Source organism: Stigmatopora argus, chromosome 3, assembly GCF_051989625.1.
Source record: "Stigmatopora argus isolate UIUO_Sarg chromosome 3, RoL_Sarg_1.0, whole genome shotgun sequence".
Taxonomy (NCBI): Eukaryota; Metazoa; Chordata; class Actinopteri; order Syngnathiformes; family Syngnathidae; genus Stigmatopora; species Stigmatopora argus.
This window is the reverse complement of record NC_135389.1, coordinates 12,726,549-12,748,405: the sequence shown is the minus strand read 5'-3', so window position 1 is coordinate 12,748,405 and position 21,857 is coordinate 12,726,549. Positions and strand designations below refer to the sequence as shown.

General features: G+C 41.8%; 2 protein-coding genes across 3 annotated transcripts; one reads left to right on the top strand and one right to left on the bottom strand.

The window, feature by feature from the left end:
• The first annotated feature begins 215 nt into the window (after positions 1 to 215).
• pik3c2g (phosphatidylinositol-4-phosphate 3-kinase catalytic subunit type 2 gamma) lies at positions 216 to 11,397 on the top strand. Of its 2 annotated transcripts, none has more exons than XM_077596464.1 (33): positions 216 to 319; positions 946 to 1,390; positions 1,467 to 1,546; positions 2,075 to 2,232; positions 2,333 to 2,447; positions 2,523 to 2,634; positions 3,599 to 3,669; positions 3,796 to 3,859; positions 3,943 to 4,068; positions 4,179 to 4,209; positions 4,291 to 4,474; positions 4,546 to 4,668; positions 4,869 to 5,000; positions 5,085 to 5,199; positions 5,272 to 5,405; positions 5,486 to 5,674; positions 5,739 to 5,832; positions 5,901 to 5,995; positions 6,257 to 6,437; positions 6,505 to 6,612; positions 6,686 to 6,778; positions 6,932 to 7,061; positions 7,231 to 7,367; positions 7,441 to 7,610; positions 7,682 to 7,838; positions 8,091 to 8,200; positions 8,280 to 8,448; positions 8,665 to 8,783; positions 8,861 to 8,957; positions 9,029 to 9,092; positions 9,314 to 9,390; positions 9,466 to 9,591; positions 9,911 to 11,397. In XM_077596464.1, the coding sequence occupies exons 2-33, from the start codon at positions 998 to 1,000 to the stop codon at positions 10,061 to 10,063; spliced, it is 4,107 nt and encodes a 1,368-aa protein (XP_077452590.1). In that variant the 5' UTR covers positions 216 to 319; positions 946 to 997; the 3' UTR covers positions 10,064 to 11,397. The 2 variants fall into 2 exon arrangements, with proteins under 2 accessions (XP_077452590.1, XP_077452589.1); XM_077596463.1 differs by having other exon boundaries at positions 9,311 to 9,390.
• LOC144071400 (1-phosphatidylinositol 4,5-bisphosphate phosphodiesterase zeta-1-like) lies at positions 9,585 to 19,012 on the bottom strand. The gene is made up of 13 exons (XM_077596466.1): positions 19,004 to 19,012; positions 18,834 to 18,908; positions 17,573 to 17,768; positions 17,297 to 17,498; positions 15,417 to 15,561; positions 15,116 to 15,268; positions 13,807 to 14,004; positions 13,504 to 13,660; positions 13,235 to 13,351; positions 12,478 to 12,650; positions 12,119 to 12,245; positions 11,659 to 11,808; positions 9,585 to 11,577 (listed from the first exon to the last, which is right to left on the bottom strand). Exons 2-13 carry the CDS (start codon positions 18,861 to 18,863, stop codon positions 11,495 to 11,497), a joined length of 1,731 nt encoding a protein of 576 aa, XP_077452592.1. The 5' UTR covers positions 18,864 to 18,908; positions 19,004 to 19,012; the 3' UTR covers positions 9,585 to 11,494.
• Positions 19,013 to 21,857: the final 2,845 nt, after the last annotated feature.

Here is a 21,857-nt window from a genome sequence, read left to right as displayed (position 1 = left end):
CCAAGCCATTTCATCAATCTTATTTGTTTCTTTGTTTTTTTTTTTTGCTTTTCAAATGGATTAAATGTATATTGCCTTTAATGGCAGTAAATTGGTTAAATGAGGCTATTCCAGGACAGGTGTACGCAGGTATATCCTCCTGTGATAACAGCTTTTCTCCAGTAGAGAGCGTGTCATCGGTGTGCTTCATGTGAGTGGGCGGTGCTTCCAGTGGGAGGGGTTTACGAGTGTCACCTGTAAATGTTCAGGTCTAACTTGCTGGACATGAATGACGTCCTCAGTTTACAAGAGACAAGGGGAATCAAGGAAAGATCTAATGGTAAGTCAAAAACTACTCTATTTTGAAAGAATCATATGCATCTAATTGATATTTTGAGCAATTATTTTTCTACAGGTTTATTATCATCATAAAAATGTGTAATTATACAACATTACATTTTGGGGTTGAAGCGCACTTTTGTATTTTTAATTTTTTGCCATAAAACCCAGTGTTTGATTGTTGTATTTTTTAATTGTCATTTTATAGTTTGTGTACGGAAAAGTCCGCGAGACACAGTGGCGCGTTGGCAGCATTTCCTGCTAAAATTTGAAAGGCCGTTAATGATTAGACTCAACCCTAGGCTTCAATTCACAACAACACAATTCTGGGATATTTGGCTTTTGGTTTGACATTTTGAGAGGTGAACTTAATTTAACCTTGGATAAACTTTTAAATTCACCTGGAATTGACTTCACCGTGTTCAATCTGTCAGTCGTGCTTGCACTCTCCCAACAGGAAGAAAGCAAAAATCAGAGAATGTTTGATCCATGAATCATGCAATGCATATCTTGGTTAAAAAAAATGGTACTGTAACATTTCTCCACATTGTTCGGTCAAATCAAGTTCCCCTGCAATTAATGAATATATATATTTTTCTCCCTAATATTCAGTGTCATTTCTTGCAGTGTTCTCTGCTGTAAAGTGACAGTGTCAAGAACCTCTTTTAGTGACAATGCGATGGACCGCAACAGGTCACTGCCACCAGTACCCCCTGCACGTGGAGCGATTCAAAGACAAAACGCAAAAGATGAGCTCTTATCGCCTGCCACAGAAAATGTTTACGAGTACATCGATATTCATGTTTATAATAGACAACTGCCCAAACCAAACAAGTCGCTAAGTTTGAAAACACAAGCTGAAAGTCAAGGACAACTCAAGGGAACACACGAGCCTCTCCGACCGCTTCGTAGCGCCCCTCCGGTTCCGAACGCGAAAGGGCCAAGTGGACGGGATCTCATTTCCCCACCAGTACCCCCCAGGAGGCACGTGCCCCTCGGCCATAGGTTCTCCTGTGACCTGAGAGACCCCAGCTACAAGTTGACCCGTTCCAGCACGCAATCAGATGACCCGGTGAGTACGTTGCATTGTTTTTCTATCTGCGTGATGAGGGAGAATTGACACCATGAAGGCCTGTCTTTGGCCTCAGGACAAATGCTTCATCAAACTGAAAGACACCCCTGAAGGAAGTACTTCAGTCATGGCTGCATTTTCTCAGGCCACATCCAAGTAAGATAACACATTCTAGTATAATGTACGAAGCATCAAAAGCTGACCAAAAGTCTTAAGCCACCACTTTGTTGTTTGAATGCATGGGTATTTTATGGTTGATGGTGGTGCAAAAATAGAGAAAAAAAAACCCAAAACAATTTCCAAAAATCTTACCAGAGAATTACTGTAGTACAAAACAATATTAGTTGCTATGCTGTTGCTATGCCTCACCACTACCTTTGTGTTGGACTAGGCCACAAAATATTTCTATTTCATAAATGGAGACTTTTTTGGACAATTGTATACCTAGGTGGGACCACAAGGGCTTATGTAACATTGGGAGTCCAAAATATAGTTGAGGTTCTTTAGAGCTCCTCTGGATGAAAATATACACGCCCTTTTGTAGGTGTAACTTTTGTGTGTCCTTTGTTTATAAAATGACATTTTGGCATGCTCTTCGGTTTTAATTATTGCAATTAAACCGGTATTTTGAACAGAATACCTGCCTTATTTGCTTTGATTCGTTTTTGCGCTTTCCGTCGCCAGTCTGATCTTACGTCACAAGGCCGCACAAAGCGCTCACGATTGTGGCGTGACGCGAGCTCGAATGTCACGTATCCATCCAGCGCTGCTGCAGCAGGTTGAGCTGACCATCACCGTGGCGACTGAATATCAAAGTCACCCACTTTCGATCCCGACCACAGGTATCACATCCATCTGATCGTGATATAAGAAATTCCATCCATTGCTCACAAAAAAGTTCGGGATATTGCGTTTTCAGGTAATGTTGTTTCTCTTTTCCAGTGAACAGAACAGTGCAAAGTTTTATCAATGAGATTTTCCAGTTGCTGGAGCTGACTTGCAAACCAACAGGCTGTTATGTCCTCAAGTTGTGCAACTCTGAGGAGTACCTCCACAAGTAAGTAGTTTCATTAAGTAAGGCCATAATTGTTCATCTCACTTGCTTGCTCATTGACGCACTACGTCTCAACAGTGACGAGATGCTGGGCATGCACGAGGTTGTTCAAACACACTGCAAGCTCAACATGAATCTTCCCCTTCGACTGCTGCACTCCAGCAAATTGAGACACAGCCTGGCGAGGGTTGTGAGTCACTTCAAACTTTGTCAAACGTTAATCATTGGTCAATGGCCTACGATGCAGAGTATTTATTATGGCTGCTTTTGGCAACACCACCTGCAGATTTTAAACTTTGTTCTGTATACAAATCACATAGTGGCTGCTGACATTCAGGAGAGAATTGGAGTCATGTTTGCCTGGGCTGCCTCAGTAGAGTCAACTGCCCTGAATACTAAGTTCAGATTGCCGGAGGCCATGTTTTTTACTGATATTTTCAAGAAATTCTCAAATACACTGGCGATTTGAAACTGGGCACTTGCCTATAAATTACAGAGGATCAGTTTTTTTTTCTTGAAAGCTTCTGGTTCAATGGCAGAGAAGAGTAATAAATAATAATGTTTAATTAGTAGTCACTGGTGTTGTCGTGGTTCATTTGGTTGACTTCGGTGTGGGCAGCCCAGGATCGATTCAATTTTTTGTCTGCCTCTGTGTGCTCTGCTTGTTCAGGTCGGCAACCAGTTTAGGGTGTAGTCACCTTTCACCCAAGGTCAGCTGGAATAAGATCCAGCAGCCCTGACATGGATTAGTGGTGTTGAAAATGAATACATGTTTAGTTCTCCCCCGTACCAAAAACATCCATGCTAGGCTTGTTGATCACTTTAAATTGTTTCTAGGTGTGAGTGTAAGCGTGAATGGTTGTCTGTGTTCTTGTGCCCTGTGATTGGCTGGCAATCAATTCAGGATGTCCCTGGCCTGCTGCCCATAGTTGGCTGGGATAGGCTCCAGCACCCCCCTGCGAACCTTGTGAATATAAATTGAACGTAAAATGAAAGAATAAATGAATGAGCTGATTAGTGCAAGTTAGTTGTAAGTAGAGAAAGCTCTTATTTGTTCCAATTGCTAAAAGAAAGATTTGTAAAGTCTTGTTGAATGATTATGGTGTAAAAAAAAAAGTGCCATCATTAATCCTAATTGTCCTCTTTTTCCCAAGGAGGGGGATGACAAACCCTCAATTCCTCTCTACGAGCTTGTGCGTCCTGTCTGCGTCTTGAATGCATGCAAGTAAGATATCCTGCAGACACGCCCTGTCATGATGGCATCTTAATAGGTCACAAACTTTGCAGGAAATGTTGACCTAAGGAGGTGTGTGCATGTGTTTGTTTAACCGTGAAATTGTTTCTCCCTCAGGTTGAGTCTGCAGAATGTGCTCTTGAGCTGTACCAGGGAAGAGGCCATGCTGATGAGAAGTAAAGTCAGTAAAGACTGATCACATATCCAGGTGGATGTGTAAGATATGTTGGAGAGAGGCATTTCAAAGTGACTCTCTGTGTTCAGTCCGGGATGAATATCAACGTTTTGGTGGCCCACGTTCGCACCATTACTGACCTTCTGTGTGGCTTCTCGAGCGAGGAGTTGGAAGACGCCATTGGTCGGCTAAACAGAGTCAATCCCATTCCACTGGTCCGTGTTGCACCTATCGACTTGATCCCGATAACTCCACATGTCACCTCTTTCAAATTCCAAATACAAATCTGATGCATGAATTGTGTGTGTCCTCCTCTCTCTTGCAGAGTTGTGAGGAAATGTCAGAATGTGAAAGTGGTGAGTCCACCCCGTTTTTTAAAAATAAATGTTCAATTGTGAATCGAGAAGATTAGAACCATGACCTGCTTTGTCTTGTAGCTTTGGAGGTGCTTAACATGTCCCTGCTGAAAGTCCTGCAGAGTTTCTTTGACAACTTCCTGTCCAACTTCAGAACAGAGGATGTTGCCATCCAGCCCGAGACCCGTGACGTGGAGAGCAACAGTGAACTCTTACAGTTCAACGTGGCCGCTCTCTATAAACTACAACCGTACTGGGTGACCACGTACGACATGAGAAGTCCAGTATGAAAGCAGTGTGCTAAAAACCTGATCTTTACATTCTCCTTTTCTCCAGATATGACTGCTTCTCCATTTCCTGTGAGCTGACGTATGGACAGACGCAGATTTGCCCCACGGTGCTTTCGGAAAACATCAGCACGGCTTTATCCTTTGAGAAAAAACTACGTTGTAACCGCATGTGAGTTTGGTTTCATTTTCTATTTTTACATTCAAGTGGCCCTATCGCTTTTTCCTATTATACCTGCATATGTTTACAATTAGGGGTCTAAACTCTTTTTTTGTGTCATGGATGGCCCACTCGTAGTATTTTAAATGGGCCCTAAACATGGTGCAAGTGCCACCACACCAGCTAGTCATGTTTGTGCTTTGGAATGTCAGGATGGCGTTTCCTGTGCCAGTCAAGCAGTTGCCGTACGAGTGTATGCTGACCTTCCAGCTAATGGGATCAAAACGGAACGGGAAAACCCCCACTTTGCTGGCCTGGGCTGTCCTGCCTCTTTATAGGAACAGGTATGAGTTAAGCATTGCATACAGAAACTGAATGACATTTGCAAGGGTCTTTCCCATTGCTAACTAAAGTCTGTTTGTCTATAGAACTCTGGTAAGAGGGACAGTCTTGCTCAGTATGTCCATGTTGCCCATCTTGTCTTCAGTCCCCTCCCCAGCACTGTTTGACAGTCACAGACAAACAGTGGGGGTCATCTTACAGGTCAGTCATGTCTGGAGTCGATAATCTAAACACACTAAACCAAAAGCGTGAGTCATCCGCTTTCTCGTGTAGCTTGAGTTCCCAGATGAGGTAGAGTGGACGTACCAAAGGCCCGTCGCGCTCCCTGGATCGTTCATATTCTCGTCACCTTGCGAAGCTTTGGAAAAGAAAATGACAAGTGTGTCACAGAAGCTGTGTCTTTGCCTGTGAGTCATGGAAAATCAATTCCACGGTGGGAAGATTCAACCCAAAGAATAAAAGATGACAGTTCAAATTGCGTCTCCAGTCTGACAGAGAATGACAAGAACTTCCTGTGGAGTAAGCGACACAGCAGTGACAAAGCAACTACCTTCCTCCACCTCGTGTTGGGTGGAGCCCCCAAGTGGGAAACTGAGGACCTCACAGAAATCTACACAGTTCTGGACCACTGGGCCATCCACCTGCCAGAAGAGGCTCTGTTCCTGCTTACTGATAGGTACAAATCCCTGCCATGATTGCCAATTTGCTCTAGTAAACAAAAACAAAAAATATTTGTCCAGTTTTCCAGATCAGACTGTGCGTCAAAGTGCTGTACAGTATTTTGAACAAATACCCGATGACGAGTACGAGTTATTTTTACCGCAGCTAGTTCAGGTGAGCTGGTGCTCCTTTATCTCCGGTTCTTCATCATCAGCATCATCATTTTGTTGCTGTATGTGTAGGCTTTGAAGAATGAGTGGGAGCTGGATGGGCCTCTGGTCATGTTGCTGTTGGAGAGATCGCTAAAGAACATTCGGATTGCCCATCAACTCTTTTGGTATGTAAGAACTCAACCATGGATTTATGTATTACAAAGTTAAGTGCATTTACTAATTGGCAGAGGATTTAAAAAGCATACGTTAGATTAGCGATCATGGTAATCTAAGCAATGGTACCAACTAGTTAATTGTTGAATTGTTAAACTGATGATACAACATTTACTTTAGTTTGGCAGATATTCTGTACCCAGCACTACTAATAAAGGTTGTATACTTTACTAACTGGTACCTATTCTCTGTTCATAATGTACCGTTGGCAGGCTGCTTGAGGACGCTTGCAGTGAGCCGCACTACCAGAGCTGGTTCAGTAAAGTGCACGCGGCCCTGCGTTTCTGCTGCGGTCAAGCGCTAAGGGAGGAACTAGAACGAGAGAGCCGCTTGCTGTCAGTGCTCGTGAAATTGGCCGAAAAGATTCGCATGTCTGAGAAGACGCGACGGAAGGTCGTTTGCCATTTGGGACTTGGTAGCCGAATTTAATATTTGAAGAACCGTGTTGGTTTCCTTTTAGAATGTTCTGAACAAAGAAAAGGAGAAGATTGAGAAGTTCTTCAGTGACGGGGGAAGCTGCAGTCTGCCTCTAGACATTGCATTTCGCGTCGAGGGAGTGGACTTGGAAGTAAATGTTCCGTATCATAATTATTACAATCCAAGCGTGTATTTTTGTTCACAATGTGAACTTTCATTTTCAGGCCTGTAAATTTTACAACTCCAATACCTCTCCTCTGGGGGTGTCCTTCATTTGCACTGACCCTCGTGCTAAGAACATTGCTGTGATCTGCAAGGTTAGTCATCAAGCAGAACTTTATTATTTTGTGTTGTGTCCCATCAAGAAGAAGCATGTGCTCATGGATTTTTATACAAACATGGCACTTTGAGTACAAATTAAGCTTTCCTGAGAATGTTTTTCATCACTCATGAGGACATGCTGTCTCTAGACAGGAGATACCCTGCGCCAAGACATGCTGGTACTACAGATCGTCCGTATCATGGATAGGGTGTGGCTCCAAGAAGGGTTGGACTTGAGAATGGTCACCTACAGATGTCTTTCTACTGGCAGCAGTCAGGGTGATTTCATTTTATTTGAGCATTGAAACATTTCTTTGAATAGCACCATCTAAATAGTTTTCTTGTTGTGGCGAATTATGTCACTGTTGGAAAAAATCCTAACTTTTCGAGAGGAGAGAGATGCATCCGTGTGGCTTTTGTTTCACTGTTTGTCTTTTTGAATGGACAGGCCTCATAGAAGTGGTTCCCGAGGCGGTGACTCTAGCGAAGATTCAGCAGGAGTGGGGTCTGGGGGGGACCCTTCGACATGACACCCTGGAGAAGTGGTTTCACATGTGGAACAAAACAAAAGAGGACTATGAAAAGGTTGGCAAAGTTTCTGATATAAGTGGACCTCCAGAGTTCCTTATGAACATCTGCTTCTGTTTGTTGTTTACAGGCCGTGAAGAACTTCGTTCACTCATGTGCAGGTTGGTGCGTGGCCACCTTCATCCTGGGGATCTGCGACCGCCACAACGATAACATCATGTTAAAGCACACCGGACACATGTTCCACATCGACTTCGGGAAGATCATGGGCAACTCACAGAAGATCGCAAATGTTAAAAGGCACGTCAATGTGGCAATGAAATCTAATCGAAGCAATCACTTCTTTCTTATATATTTTTTAAATAATATAGGGACCGCTCACCATTCGTTTTCACGTCAGAGATGCAGCACTTCATCACAGGCGGTGGTCAGAAACCTCAACGCTTACATCGCTTTGTAGAAGTCTGCTGTGAAGCTTACAACATCATCAGACACCGATCAGGGCTCATACTCGGCTTGCTGGAGCTGGTAAGGACAAACAGAATTCATTCCGCTTAGGGTGGAGCTGGGTGTAGGGCCACACCCGGACGCTGAACTCCAGTAGGTGTTCAAATATCTCTACCACTGCCGTGTGAAAGGGGCCCGTGAGTGATTACCCTGGAGCTTCCGTCACCCCCATCCAGCCCCTGTTCACATTTGTTCTACCCCTGACTCAAACCCATCTTTTTGTGCTTAATTAGTTTTACATTCGTTCATTTCTGCTGTTTGCATTGACCCCAGATGATCAATGCGGAAATGCCAGAACTGAGGGACTGTAATGACCTGCAGTACGTCCAGAGAAATCTCCGACCGCACCACACTGACCTGGAAGCCACGTCTTACTTTACAGAGTAAAGCCATTGTCAACATTTTGGGGGGTACCATCTCTATTTCAATCCAGTGCTTTGCAGTATTTTGTATCTTATTTAGGAAAATCAAGGAGAGCATGGGTTCTGTAGCAGCCAAGTTAAACTTCCTGACGCACAGCATGGCCCAAAGGAAGAAGCAGGCAGCATCGATCCGCGATGGCGTTGCTGCTCCAAGTACAAACATTCAAGATGCCGTGATCCAGGACTTCACCATGAAGGACAAAGTTGCGGTGGGGCTGAGTTTTAGAGTTAATATTGTTGTGTACACCGCCACTGCTGCCCTAGCAAGAGATGTCCAATCCATTTGGAATGAGAGGTCTGGCAGTTCCCAGTCAAAATAGATTTAATCTCAAGTCAACCCAGGCAGTAATTGAGTTAGATCTGTTATACACTTGAGGAACTCTCATCTTCAATATTATAGACTCATCTGTTTGTGCCTTTTTCAGATCTATAACCTGAAGGTGACCATTGACGATGGCTTTTGGTATAACACAATGACATATGAGGACTTCGAGGCGATCCACAAGCAGTTGCAGAAACACTTCATTGAGTCCGCTATGCCTCAGTGGGTGAAGAGCCGACAAGCATTCTAGCACAGCAGCAGTACACCTTATCTACGTTTTTTACTTTTTTCATTTTCAGATTCCCGTCCTGGTATATGCTCTCATTCACCACCAATAGGAAGATGACTTTGCTGAACAAATACCTAAAACAACTTTTTGAGGGTCCTTGCATAGGGGTTTGTATGCTCTAGCTTTTCAGTTAGTATATTGGCTAAGGCTAAAGGCAAATCTGCTTTTCTGCTTTCAGAATGAATTTGTGTGCAGCTTGTTCTTGGATGGACCTGAAATGGTTCATGATAGTGTGGTCCAAGGTAAATTTGTCCTTGTGAACTTGATCTCATCTGTCCATTGTACTGCATCAATTTGAAAAGTTGTTAGTATTTGTTGCCCTAAGAAGAACAAAGTGCCAGAAACCAAAATTGAATATGATCAGGGCCAGATTTCACGATTCGCTTGCACTTGTCCTTGTGTAATTCATATAAAATAAACTTTGGATTAAAAAGTGTAAACTTGTTATTTCCCGTAACAGCAGCGCCTCCGCAGATCCAGCTCTACATATCTTACAAGGACCGCAAGCTTTCCGTCTTGGTAAAACACCTCAAGAACATTGTGAGCCTGCCACACTGGAAAAAAAGCCCTCCATAGTAATTCTGAGTCTAATTATTATTATTATTGTTATTGCAGAAGACTGCTAACGGCTGCAATCCCGATGCCTACGTTGTGACCTATCTGAGACCGGACCCCCAGCACAAGTCTAAAAGAAAGACAAAAATGGTTCGGAATAATGACAGCCCCACTTTCAATGAACTGGTACAGTACTTTTATTGTTTATATGGGTTATGGGTGTTATTGTAACAATGTACAGCCATTTACTCAAGTACAAAAGAATATTTGGTTGCCAACTAGACTTGATCAGCTCTGGTTCTACACATCAACAATAAGTTTCATATGCTATACAAATGCTAAACATTAAAAATAAATAACAAAAAAGAACCTTGATAACTTGAAACTGCGCAATAAATGTTAGAATATAAACTACAAGCATTGCTAAAAAATGTGTAGCATTTCAAAAAACTAGATTTAAAATACAAATCTGCTCAGTCCGACAAAATGTTGGTGTCATTGACAGCTGGAGTACGTCAATGTCCCCCTGCTTTATGGGATGGTTCTAGAGGTGAGCGTAAAGAGCAAGAAGACTTTCATAGCTGCCACAAACATCAAATTGGACGAAGAGCTGCTCAACAAGAAAACTTGGTTCATTCTCGGAAATGCAGCACTTTGAGCTGAGTCGCTGTACTGAAGTCCTGTGGCCAAAAGGAGGCAAACACAATTTGTGTTGTTTCAACTATGATGGATGTTGTTACAACTGAGAAATCCTGAGTAGACCTCATGAGGATAATCAGTATGGAAGATGAATGAATTGATGAATGAATAATTTAACATGTTTATGGCAGTTGACAGGTGATTGGCTGGAGCTAATGAGACGGGTCAAACTTTTTTCTATGGTGATCACAATGTTGTTGACTCTGATATTGTGGACTAACAAACAAAGCAAATATATATATGCACATATAAATATACATATATCGCTGCTTAACGGCAGCTCAGAGGATTAGTAAAATTAGTTATAGATGTTCAATTTTTTAAATTAATATTTAAAAATGTATTTCCTACAACGTTAGATTTTTACTTAAATGGTTCAACATTACCAGATAAAATCACATTAACAATAGAACAGCGCAAATATATTTATGAACCATTAGAACACCCTCATTTGTTATTTGCTTTAAAGGCTGTTCAATACTGCAACTGCATTACCCATCCTTTTTTTCAAGTAAGTGCCAAAAGTACGACGATTACCACAAAGTAGAGCTGCACTGAAAACAGACTTGTGTACAACTAGAACATGAGACCCACGAGGAAAAAGTATACTATCATGAAGGCAATATGGTGCCCGTGGGACTTTAGCTTGCCTAACAATAATTACTGTTACTATTATTTTTATATACACGCCCTTGAGTGGGGCCTACCCACGCAACTACCACAGTGCTGTAAGTGGAAGGTTTGTCAGGCAGGTCCTCAAGTTATCTTGACGCTATCCTCCTGCTGACAGGCCCGCTCGGCTCTCCTCTCAAATTCTCATTTATTGGATTTGGTGATGAAGCCGGACAGAAATAGACGTTTCTTCGCTGGATTTACTTCAATAATATATACCCCTGTGGATGCTATTTATATGATTCCCTGCTGGATTCCTCACACGGGAGAGAAAGCGATGCTTGGGAGGGTGAAAAAAAGATCCCTTCTCTCATAGTAGAACTCATAGAGTGTTAGTGTAACCTGGCGTCACTTGTTAGGCCTTTAACCACAACAAAACAAGAGGATTTATCGTTTTGAGGGGGGAGGACAATATTGCTCATATTAACTGAACTGGCTTCAAATACTAATTTTGTCACAAGAAAGAAACTACAATCACACTCAAGGGATTTTGACCTTCGCGTCAATTTATACAAGCTGTAAAACAGACTTTGGTTTGCTGGAGTGTTCTGGTCTTTTCCCTTGCAGGAATAGCACACATCTATTTCCAAGCAATAAAACCGATATTTTTAACTGAGGAAATGCAACGTTCTGAATTATTTGCATCTTTTTGTTGTGTTCCCGTTCTGTACTCGGCGCTTGTTTTTCTACATCTATACGAGTGTCGACTTGAGTTTTTTTAGGAATACCAGACAAAAACAAAAAGAGACGCTGGATCTAAGCTGCATCCGTCTCGGGACCGAAGTGGGACCCAGCGAAAGCCTGGAGGTGGGGAGAATCTTTCTTTTAAGATAGGCCAAAATGTAATCAACAGGAGTCTTGACAAAACAAGTATTTGCTGACCTTTCTTTAGGCTGCTGAAGGGAAGCGTATACTGACCCACAAAGTCACTGGACAGAAAGCCGATCTGGTCTCGGACACAGAAGCGGACCAGGCACAGGTCTGGAATGCTGATGCGAAAGTTCATGTCGGTATCCCAAAAAGGATTCAGCGCTGTAATCAATCAATAGCAGTTCTGAATGAGCTAATTCCAAATTTCACTGTCATATTTTTCCAAAAATATTGTTGAAAATGGCCCCAACTAGTCGCATTTTGTCCATTAAATTTGAATCATTAAATAACGCTCCAACTAAAAAAAAACTTTAAAAAGAAACAAATTGGTATTTGATATTTTTCTTTGCTCAAACTTCAACCGTTTTTGACTTTTCTGGGAAGACTGAAATTCATTCAAAAAATAAGACGATGTCCTTTGGATGAATCCTGCATTTGAGCTGTCATTAATACTGAGTTCTTATGTACTTACAGTTATTTTTTACTGTGTTTGTGTTTTTTCTGTTGCAGTCCAATCCAATCCCGTGGATCTCAACTCTGACAAAAGGGTCCAGAGTCTTGCCACTCTTGGGTAATGGTAGATTGGACCCACTGATCACCTGGTGACGTGCATACACAGTGTACATACAGTAAGATGTACTGTACTTTTGAAGATGTGAAACAGATTAAAATTTGTTTGTCATATGACAAGAAAACATTTGTAATTTCCGTCTGTAGTTTTCAAGGAGGAAATACTACGACTGCTCAGCTGTTATTGACACTCATTGACGCGTTTGAAACTGTTTTGCGCCGCTGCCTAACACACATTTGTTGCCTGTAGCCAAACAATACCTTGAGTAGCAAGTGTGTTGGTGGAACACCGCGCTGACTGCAGCTGGGATCAAAGCTCCTTTCACTGGTCATGAGGACGGGGGGCTTCAAGACGTAGCCGCAGCCTCCGTTGTCTTGGAAACGGCCGTCATTAAGGTCCATGGGCAATCCTGGGGATTGGAAATTGAGTGCCACTGCAAAGTACAACAGGGCAGAGGTAAGAGAATTAAAGTTAAACAAAAAAATGTCTAGTTTTGTTGCATGTATTAAATTTTTTATGATAGTTGATTTCCAACAATGTACTCTGTCCTATATCTTTGGGTGCTTTTCGAGAAGACAAAATGCCCGCTCAATGGATGTCTTAAGTAAAAAAAATCTACAAAGTAACAGACGTGACCCTTTGGGGAGAAGGTTCTATTTCGGCGTAACTATAATCGTCAGTTGTAACCGCCCGTCTGCATCACTTTAGAGAATGTTCTGCTGATTTAGCTGGGATTGATCCATTTGGGCCGGCCTGGCACTGCAGCATCGTTCCGCATAGCAAAATGTCACCATCTGCCCAACCTGCACTGGGACTCTGTAGGGTTTCATGTCAGGCTGTCTTTGCGGCAGATGCGAAACAAACAAAACATTGGAAGCGCCAAATACAGATGTGCTATCAGACTCGGATAGAATTATAAAATACTATTTGACCATTGTTGAGTATGTGGGTTGTGAACCAAACTCCATCAAGACAATTTTTGCACACAGCTCATACCAGCTGCCTTATTTGACCCACCGAGCTGTGAGCCAACATTCCAAAACTCTTGTGGGTTGTAGTTGGATGACGACGTCCTGGACCCTGCTGGATAAATCCTGCTTAGGAACCTCTGGTTGTGAATAATAAAGTCTTTACCTGTGGACAAAGCGCAACCTATTCAATAAAGTGACAAAAATATTTACATAGTCATTAAGTGACTTCAAAAAACTCCATTGTCCTTGTCTATTTAACGCTCAAGTGACATTTCAGAAACCAAGCTTGCCTTCCATTTTTAAGCATTACCTTACCGGAAACTTTGGCCAGCTTGCGAGCTTTTTTCTCAGCCATCGATGTGTTCTCACAGGAGTTCTGACTATCTTTGGAGTGGCCAAAGCTGATGAACTTGACAGACACGGTGTATATGACCAGGTCAGAAAGTTTCTCCGCCACCACTACCCTCTTTTTCTGCTCATTACGTTCAGGAGGACAGAAATAACAGAGCAGTTATTTGCGGCCAATGTGACTTTAATACATTGTTGCACCACATTTGTTTTGATATTGTCCTAGCTTTCCAGTATTGGCTTCAACCTGGTTCAATGGCCCTAACTCACTTTCTTCTTTGAGCCTGCCTTTCTTGGGGACCAGAACTTTGATCTGCTCTGTTGATCCTCCTCCTCATCTTCTTCCTCCTCTTCCTCCTCCTCCTCACCCTCATCTGCACTGTCTTCTGCCTCTGTTCCTGATACTCCTTCTATCCTAGCACGAGGCTTAAGCTTTTTATTCTTGATCAGGATCTTATACTTTAGGTCCTGCATAGCCATTTATACACACACACACACAGAGACACACACACACACACACACACACACACAAACAAACGCACAAGCGAACACATGCAAATGTGTGACCTAGCACAGCAAAATGAGTTGGAAGTCTGATACATTCAGACATAACAAAGGAATAATGATAAATCACTCATTAGATTTCTGAGCCGCTTATTTAGTGTTCAACCAGCCTCAGCCTACCATGCATGTTTTTGGAATGTGGGAGACCAGAACACCTAGAGAAAACCCACAGGGAGAAAATGCAAACTCTACACACTGAGGACCAACCTGGGATCGAAACCACGATCCCAGAACTGTGAAGCTAACGCACCCAACAACTCAACCACCAGGCCACCCTTTAATGATAATGATTTTCAAAATTAACCCTTCTTAAATGTTTCATGAACACCTCTTTTATTGACTCAAAGTCTCATTATCATGACATAAGTATTGCAAAGTTATCAAAAATGTGATTTTGTATAAATCTGGCAACAAATTTAGGGCTCTGGTTTCCCTCCTCAACGCTTGTAAGGATAAGCAGATTGGAAAATGAATCAATTTCGATAACCCATATCTGCACATTTTACAATTTAAACCGGGGGTGCACTAAAGCTTTTATTCTTTTTACTTTATTCCATAAAAATGCTATTGCCTGAAAAAGCTTTAGAGAGTCCTGACTCAAGCACTCAGGCCATCAAAATACTTTTTGCGGAAAATTTCGAAAAAGAAATAAAGGGAGCCCCTGGACACCTAGACCCACAAAAGCATGCTCTCTAAGAAAAAAGCCCTTCATCCAGCTCATCAAATTGACAATAGGCTAAAGTGAGAGCGCACACACCTGTCAATCATCTGTTCAGCAATTGGCTGAATCAATGCTTTACTGGAGTACTCTGAATTAGACGAACACTAAAAACTCGCCCTAACTGAAATGGATTTAATCCAAACATTGTTTAAACATTAAATGGGAATCCATCGTTTGGAAACAAATTTTAGAAGCTGTCTAAATATCTTAAATTAGTCTTAATTGGTTCAACCCAGTGCCTCGCCAACAAAACGACAACATTGACAAGCATGGCATGTTTCCATATTATCTTACATTCGGGCTCGGGAGGTCTCCTGTAGTTTGGTGGTCCAAACGCACGTCCAGCAGCTTGTTCCCCAGTATGGAGGTGAGGTAGATGGCCATGACTTCCTGCTGCTCCTTGGAACAATGGTTCTCCAGAGACAGGATAACCGGGTATACAGACACCTGCGAGAAGACAATCAGCACATCAAGGTAATCTACTAATTCTAAACAAAGACAATCATGGGCTACGCTTATGAATTCATATTGTATCATTAGAGGGAGTCAATGGGGAAACACGTGGATGACAGCAGAAGTTCAACTCAAGTGTTACCTCAAAGGCATGCTGCTCTACTGTTGTTATGACATCTTTAAAGAGGATCTTTGTAGTCAGGGTGTAACCATGATAGACGATGGGCTCTATACCTGGCCCATCCCAGCAGTCTATCTCCAGACAGCGGCAACCTCTCCTCAGAGCACTGCGAACAAACACTTACTAACTCATTGGCTGCCATTGATGATTCCAGGCAATGATGTATAGGCAAACAAATAGTTGCTGTAAAATACTGTGTTTACTTGACCGCACAATTCAATGTGACAACCAATGTTCCCTCTAATTTTTTGTTGGTCTGAGCAGAAAGTCAACCTCCCTGAGCGCACTGAGTACCAGTGTGAGCGACATCATCGGTACTCGGATGATTCGCCTAAAGACGTTTCGCCGACGGACGTTTGACAGACGGGCAGGTCGCCGAATGGACGTTCCGCCGAACGTTCATTCGGCCGAACGGAGGTTTCGCCGAAACGGGATTCGCGCGCTCGCCCCGCCCCCGGATCGTGTGTGTACAAGTTTTTCAACCTCGGCCCGCGGGCCATATACGGCCCGTTAGGATTTTTAATCCGGCCCGCCGCCGGTGTTGTCCAAATTATAGTAAAAATCAATGTTAGTCTACCATCAATGGCAGCCCGGGAATAAGCACTCTTGGGCGGGCAGATGTAGCAGAACCGAGCCGTAAAATGACAGCAATCGGGTCAAATCCATCCTAAAACAGCATTTAATGATTAAATACAAATACTGGAGCTCTTTGGACATTAGAACCGAGCCCAGGGAAGTGAATTCCTTGGTAAAATGTCGTGATGATATCGCGATGGAGGCAAAAAAACGTCTATATACGTCCATTCGCCAAACGGCTCAAAATGCTCTCAAATTCGGTCAAATCCAGCCGAAAACAGCGTTTAATGATTAAATACAAATACTGGAGCTCTTTGGACATTAGAACCGAGCCCATCATGAAGAAAGGGGTAAAAAAAAAAAAAAAAAAAAAAAAAAAAAAAAAAAAAAAAAAAAAAAAAAAAAAAAAAAAAAAAAAAAAAAATCTGTTTTTTTTTTTTTTACTGCGCGCCATAGGATTTCTGCTGCGCAGAGAAGACGAGAGTAGTGCGCAATTGCGCACGCGCGCAGCTTAGAGGGAACAGTGGTGACAACCCATACCAATTTAACTTTTCGGTTTGCATAGTTACATACATTGTTCTCATTTTTTGCCAATGTTAGCTTGTTATATTTGATGGATTTTGACATATTAGAGCACTTTATCAGCAGCAGTGTTGCCTGTGTCCGATATTGTTGCAACCAGTCCTGGTCGAAGAGCAGTTATCACGTCCACCTCACAGTTGTGAGATCAAGGATGGAATCGCTAGGTGTTTATGACCTCACAGTATGGAGTTTGCATGTTCCCACTGGCCTGCATGGGATTTCACTGGGTTCTCTGGTTTCCTCCCATATCCCAAAAACATGCATGATAGGCTGGTTGAACACTCTAAATGTGTGTGTGAGTGTGAATTGTTGTCTGTTTTAGGCCCATAGTGAGGTGGGATAGGCTCCAGCACCCCCCGTGATCTTTGTGAGGATAAGCAGTATGGAAAATGAATGGATGAATGGTTACTTGGAGATATTTTTAATTGCCAGCTATACTTTGTTAAAAATAAGATTTTGCAATAGTTCAGCATTGGATTATTTAAGAACAAGTGTTTAAATCACAGCATTTTTTGTTGGTTTGACCTGTGTAATTATTCGGTCAAAAAAAGATTGGAGTTTTATTGCCATTAATAGAAAGGAAAAAAAATCTGATCATTCCCAGAGGGTCGTCCTAAATTCATGACATCCAATCTATATTGAGAAAATTCCAACAAGTAAATAAAATGACCACAATGGCTTACCTGACATAGGCATCCAGGTGGCTTTTGCCTACCAGTTGATCACCTGTTAGGTACGTGTTGTGTGACGACGAGATAAAGTAGCTGGTTAGCGGTTGGTTCATGTCTTGGTAGACAGATGTGTGGGTCTGCTCAAAGATACAGCAGTCTTTGGACTCCATATAGCGGAGGAAGCCTTCAAATGTCATACACTGCCTTTCAACGGCTACAAAAGCACCAGAAAGCAGGGTCATAATTAGACCTCAAGTTATCAGACACCTCACAGTTCTCAGGACTCACCACACTCCTCGATTTCATATTTCTCGATCAGACTCTCGGCCGCAGCTTCATCAGCTTCGAGCTCCATCTGCTCCTTGTGGAGGAAACGCAGTAGGGAGGAGGCAGGCAATGTGCTCTGGCCTGAGGCATAATTGTTAAAGAGGTTCTGGATCTCTCCTCTTCTGGTCGATGAGGCCTTGCTCTTTCTCATTTTGATCTGCAAAAAAATAACTGTGCCATTAGATTCCCCATCTTTTCTTTTTTTACTGGTATTACATAATCACATTCATTGATCAAAATAAGTATTTTCAACTCTTTGACTGCCATTGATGGCAATAGACATCCAATCCATTTGAAATGGAAAGGCGAGCATTAATTGATTAGGTTGCAGAGCCATTTTCGGCAATGGACGTCCAATCCATTTTACTCGGCGAAGTTAAAATGGATTGCCATCAATCATCAACAGTGTCAGCTAACGAGTTCACATAAATTTGTTATAAATGAGCTTAATAGCTTGTTGATGATATACAGGTCCTTCAACTTCTGTTGTTGTTCTTTACCTAAATTATGAACATGCATATTCATTGGGATTCTTTTGACACTGATATTGATAACTCCCAATTTTAACAAACATTTAAAGAGTCAAAACTAAGGCTAAAGCAAGGAAACCTATATGCAATGTAACCCAGCTTGCTTTCCTATTGTTTTTAAAACAGAAATTCTCAAATTTCATCGTGATTTATCAATTGGGATAGCCTGACTTTGTACTAGGCTCAGAGTCCTGATGCCGTCTTACTTGCACCAAAACAAATGGAACAGTCCTTTCCATCAAATGCAAAAGTCAATGTCATTGACTCAAAGCGATGCTTATCAATCCTATCCATTTATTAAACCATGTTTCATTTTATGATCTTCAGCACTTTTCACTTTTGACACCGATTCGAACTAAAAACTTTTAATGTGTACTTGGCAGCGGCCGGACCTTTCACTGCATTTGTCCCCAGTGCACTGCACGCAACGGAACAGGCTCTGCTATCGTCTTCATCTGCGCCTGCAGTGCACATGAAAGAACAGGATGTGCTGTACTTATTAACAAACCGCTGACTGAAAAGCTCTGTGGGTATCAGTTGCTAAAGTGGTTTTAAAGGTCAAAGGAAGTACTTTTTCTAATTAAAACTTTACTTCATGCCCTCCCCGTGCAAATGGATTGGACGTGTAAGGCTGTCAATGGCACCAAAAATTCTAAAAAGAAAGTGAAGGCTTGAATGATTGACAGCTTTACCTGTAGCAGTCCCTCGACTCGAATGATCATGGATGGATGTAATTGACATCTTTGTTCCTTCAGATGCTGTGAAAACTAAAGATGAAACTGAATATGTATCATTTTGACCTAACATTATATTACATATAATACACCGCAGCACAACATTTTCCTTTGGCATGGTTACATACCTCTTCAACATAGCAAGGGTCTTGATTTTAAGACCTGCGATTAAAATTTGACTTGTTTAAACTACAAAAATACATCCAGGACACAGAGCCCTATACTATGTGACATCACCTTTTAAGTTGGGTAGAAAACCTCTTGTTGACATCATCCTAAAGTTCTTTACATCATTATATCCAGATTCCCATCAAATCACCCAAACCATTGACAGAGGGACTTCATTTCTTAAGGCCTGTTATTATTGAACTGTTTAACTGTTAATTGTGCCCTCATTGACACATTTGAACATGTTTCATACAAAGTGGACTTTTCCCATTTTTGTCGTTTACATTAAATCATTATACTAAACACACACTGGTGGAATTAGTTGATTCATGGAAAATTATAATAATTGACATTTTCCTTTTTGTTGAGAGCACCAGTTTTAATATAATACAGATACGGGTGTCATCAGGGCCAAACTGTATTTCATGTTAAAGGAAAAACAGCACAAGGTCACTATGTGATTTCCTGTGAACATTGTTTAAGGCTCCTTAGCAGTACTTTTGCTCATAAAAGCAAAATCTTACAGATATATGTTTTTATTGACAGCAATATTTTCTAAATGAGCACAGGTTTAAAATGAATAAACTCAGTGTATGCAGTCGCTATTGATAGAAATTGGTCTACTTAACATTTTATCAACATGAAGAAAATAGATGATCAATATGTCTTTGGATTTGGAATAAAACGTTATCTTCGGCATGTACACTACACTTAAATGTTAAATATTAAGTGTACAGGCAGTTTTTTATAAAGCAGGGAATGCCTACCTCCACCTGCTTGGCAGATACAGCCAATTTAACACCTAATAAGCCTTTACTCATTGCTATTTCCCTACACTCTACTCCACAAAAAATGCTACTGTATGACATCACCTTTCAAGTTGTCTAAGTCTTTGCCTTCACATCTTCAAACTGCTTAAAACATAGAAGCCTTTCCCAAAGCAACTTTTTTCCAAGACCATCAAAGTGTTGCTACGTTGCATCATTTCAGTGATATAGTAACATTGAGAGAATTTCTGTTGTAGCATTTATACACAATGAATTGTGGTAGATATCGCCATGAATTCATTATATAAATGGGCAAAAGAGTTGTAATGTATGCATTAGAGTATGCATAATACAAATGTAGTGGCCGGTCTTTTCCCAACAGCCTCTTGGGAAACACTATTAAGTAGTTACCATGGTGACAACCATTCCTCTGCCGAAGCTGTTTGAAGTAGATGTTCAGGTTAAATTTTAAACAACCACATTGATGACAACCTTACATCTAGATCTGAACACGTTGGACTTTTTTTAAAAGGACTATTCAAAATCTGAATATGCAGTCAGGCAGCACTCCCTTTACTCAGAAAACATTCCAAAAATCCATATTCATCTCCTAGGCAACACTGATTAAAATCCAAACAAATCCCATGCACTAGTGTGCAAATGTCAGCAAAGCCCAAACAACATATGATCGCTGTGTCACTGTCGTTTGTTGATTCAGCGCAGTCGGCAAAAAACTTTCTTCCGTGGTTTGTCTATCAAGCCAAATGTTATTGGTGTGGTGGGAAGCCACTGGTGCACAACGCTGGTCACAGAGCTTGCTTTGCACTAGGCTGAAACGGCTCAGCGCCAAGCCTGTCGCAACCATTGGCCGTACATGGTTGATGTGATCATTCCCGGCCAGTGAACACGAAGCCGGCCCGGGTTCCGTCTCTGCATGGGCGCACCTACCCGCACGGTGTGTATGTTATCCACTTCTGTGTGCATTTGTGCAGATATGTGCACATCAGCAGTCCAGATGTGTTTTTGTAGAAACATCGTTCGCATGTGGAGCTTGCACGTGCCTCACTGCGTTGCTATTCAGTCACTTGAATTTCACTGCTCAAATTTGACAGTGTGAGTTAAGACACTTTTGGACTACTGGTTGGCCAAGGTTATGTTTGTGATGTTATGTCAGAGAGGAAGCCAAATATTTGTGGATGTCAGTGTGTTTGTCAAGTGTATGAATGTTTTAGTTACAAAAATCCATGGAAAAATAGTGTTGAAACACAATAAATCTTTCTAATTCTGGCATTACAAAGGTGGCACAAAACTTTGGGTAAATTTAGTTAATGCATTCACCTTCCATGCCCCATATCCTCAAAGGATAACAGTGGTGCAGGAGCCTATCCTAGCTAATAATGGGCAGTAGGTAGAGTACACTCTGAATTGGTTGCCAGCCAATCGCAGGGCACATGGACATGTAATTATTGACGCTTTTGTTTTTGGGATGTGGGAGGAAACTGGAGTACCCAGAGGAAATTTGCACAGGCAGGGGGAGAACATGTAGACTCCACACAGGAAGGCCAGAGCCTGGGATTAAACCCTTGATTTCAGAACTGTGAGGTGAATTTGCTGACTGCTCACCACTGTGCTACCCCGTAGAGTTAATGAGCAATATAATCCGGCCATCTATTTTCACTGCCATTTGTTCGAAGCTATCTGGGAATGGCGGATGCAGAAAACCTAAAATGCATTGCGTTCTTACCACATGATTTCTGTCAAGGGTCTTTTGAAGCGTTCTTACCACATGATTTCTGTCAAGGGTCTTTTGAAATATTACAACACATGCTGAGTTTAATGCCAGCTATTCCTAGAAAAGGTTTAATCCAATGAACATTGGATCGTTTTTTTATGTTGAAATATAACCTAAGGTGATGACAGGCTGTTTGCTGTCAAACTGACTTGCTGTTTGGCATTTTTATTTGGCCACATAGTCATTGCCACAGCTTTGAGCAAATGGTCATCCATTAAAGAAAAACATTACTAATCCAGCATTACACGAGCTTTT

Excerpts from the sequence above, each read along its gene's own strand:
- pik3c2g (XM_077596463.1), top strand. The coding sequence starts at position 998 with ATGGACCGCAACAGGTCACTGCCACCAGTACCCCCTGCACGTGGAGCG. Across the intron at positions 5,200-5,271 it reads CAGTGGGGGTCATCTTACAG|CTTGAGTTCCCAGATGAGGT; the intron begins GTCAGTCATGTC and ends TTTCTCGTGTAG. Across the intron at positions 7,368-7,440 it reads CAAAAGAGGACTATGAAAAG|GCCGTGAAGAACTTCGTTCA; the intron begins GTTGGCAAAGTT and ends TGTTGTTTACAG.
- LOC144071400 (XM_077596466.1), bottom strand. The coding sequence starts at position 18,863 with ATGATCATTCGAGTCGAGGGACTGCTACAG. Across the intron at positions 14,005-15,115 it reads GAGACCTCCCGAGCCCGAAT|GACCTAAAGTATAAGATCCT; the intron begins GTAAGATAATAT and ends ATGGCTATGCAG. Across the intron at positions 12,246-12,477 it reads CAACACACTTGCTACTCAAG|GTGATCAGTGGGTCCAATCT; the intron begins GTATTGTTTGGC and ends GCACGTCACCAG.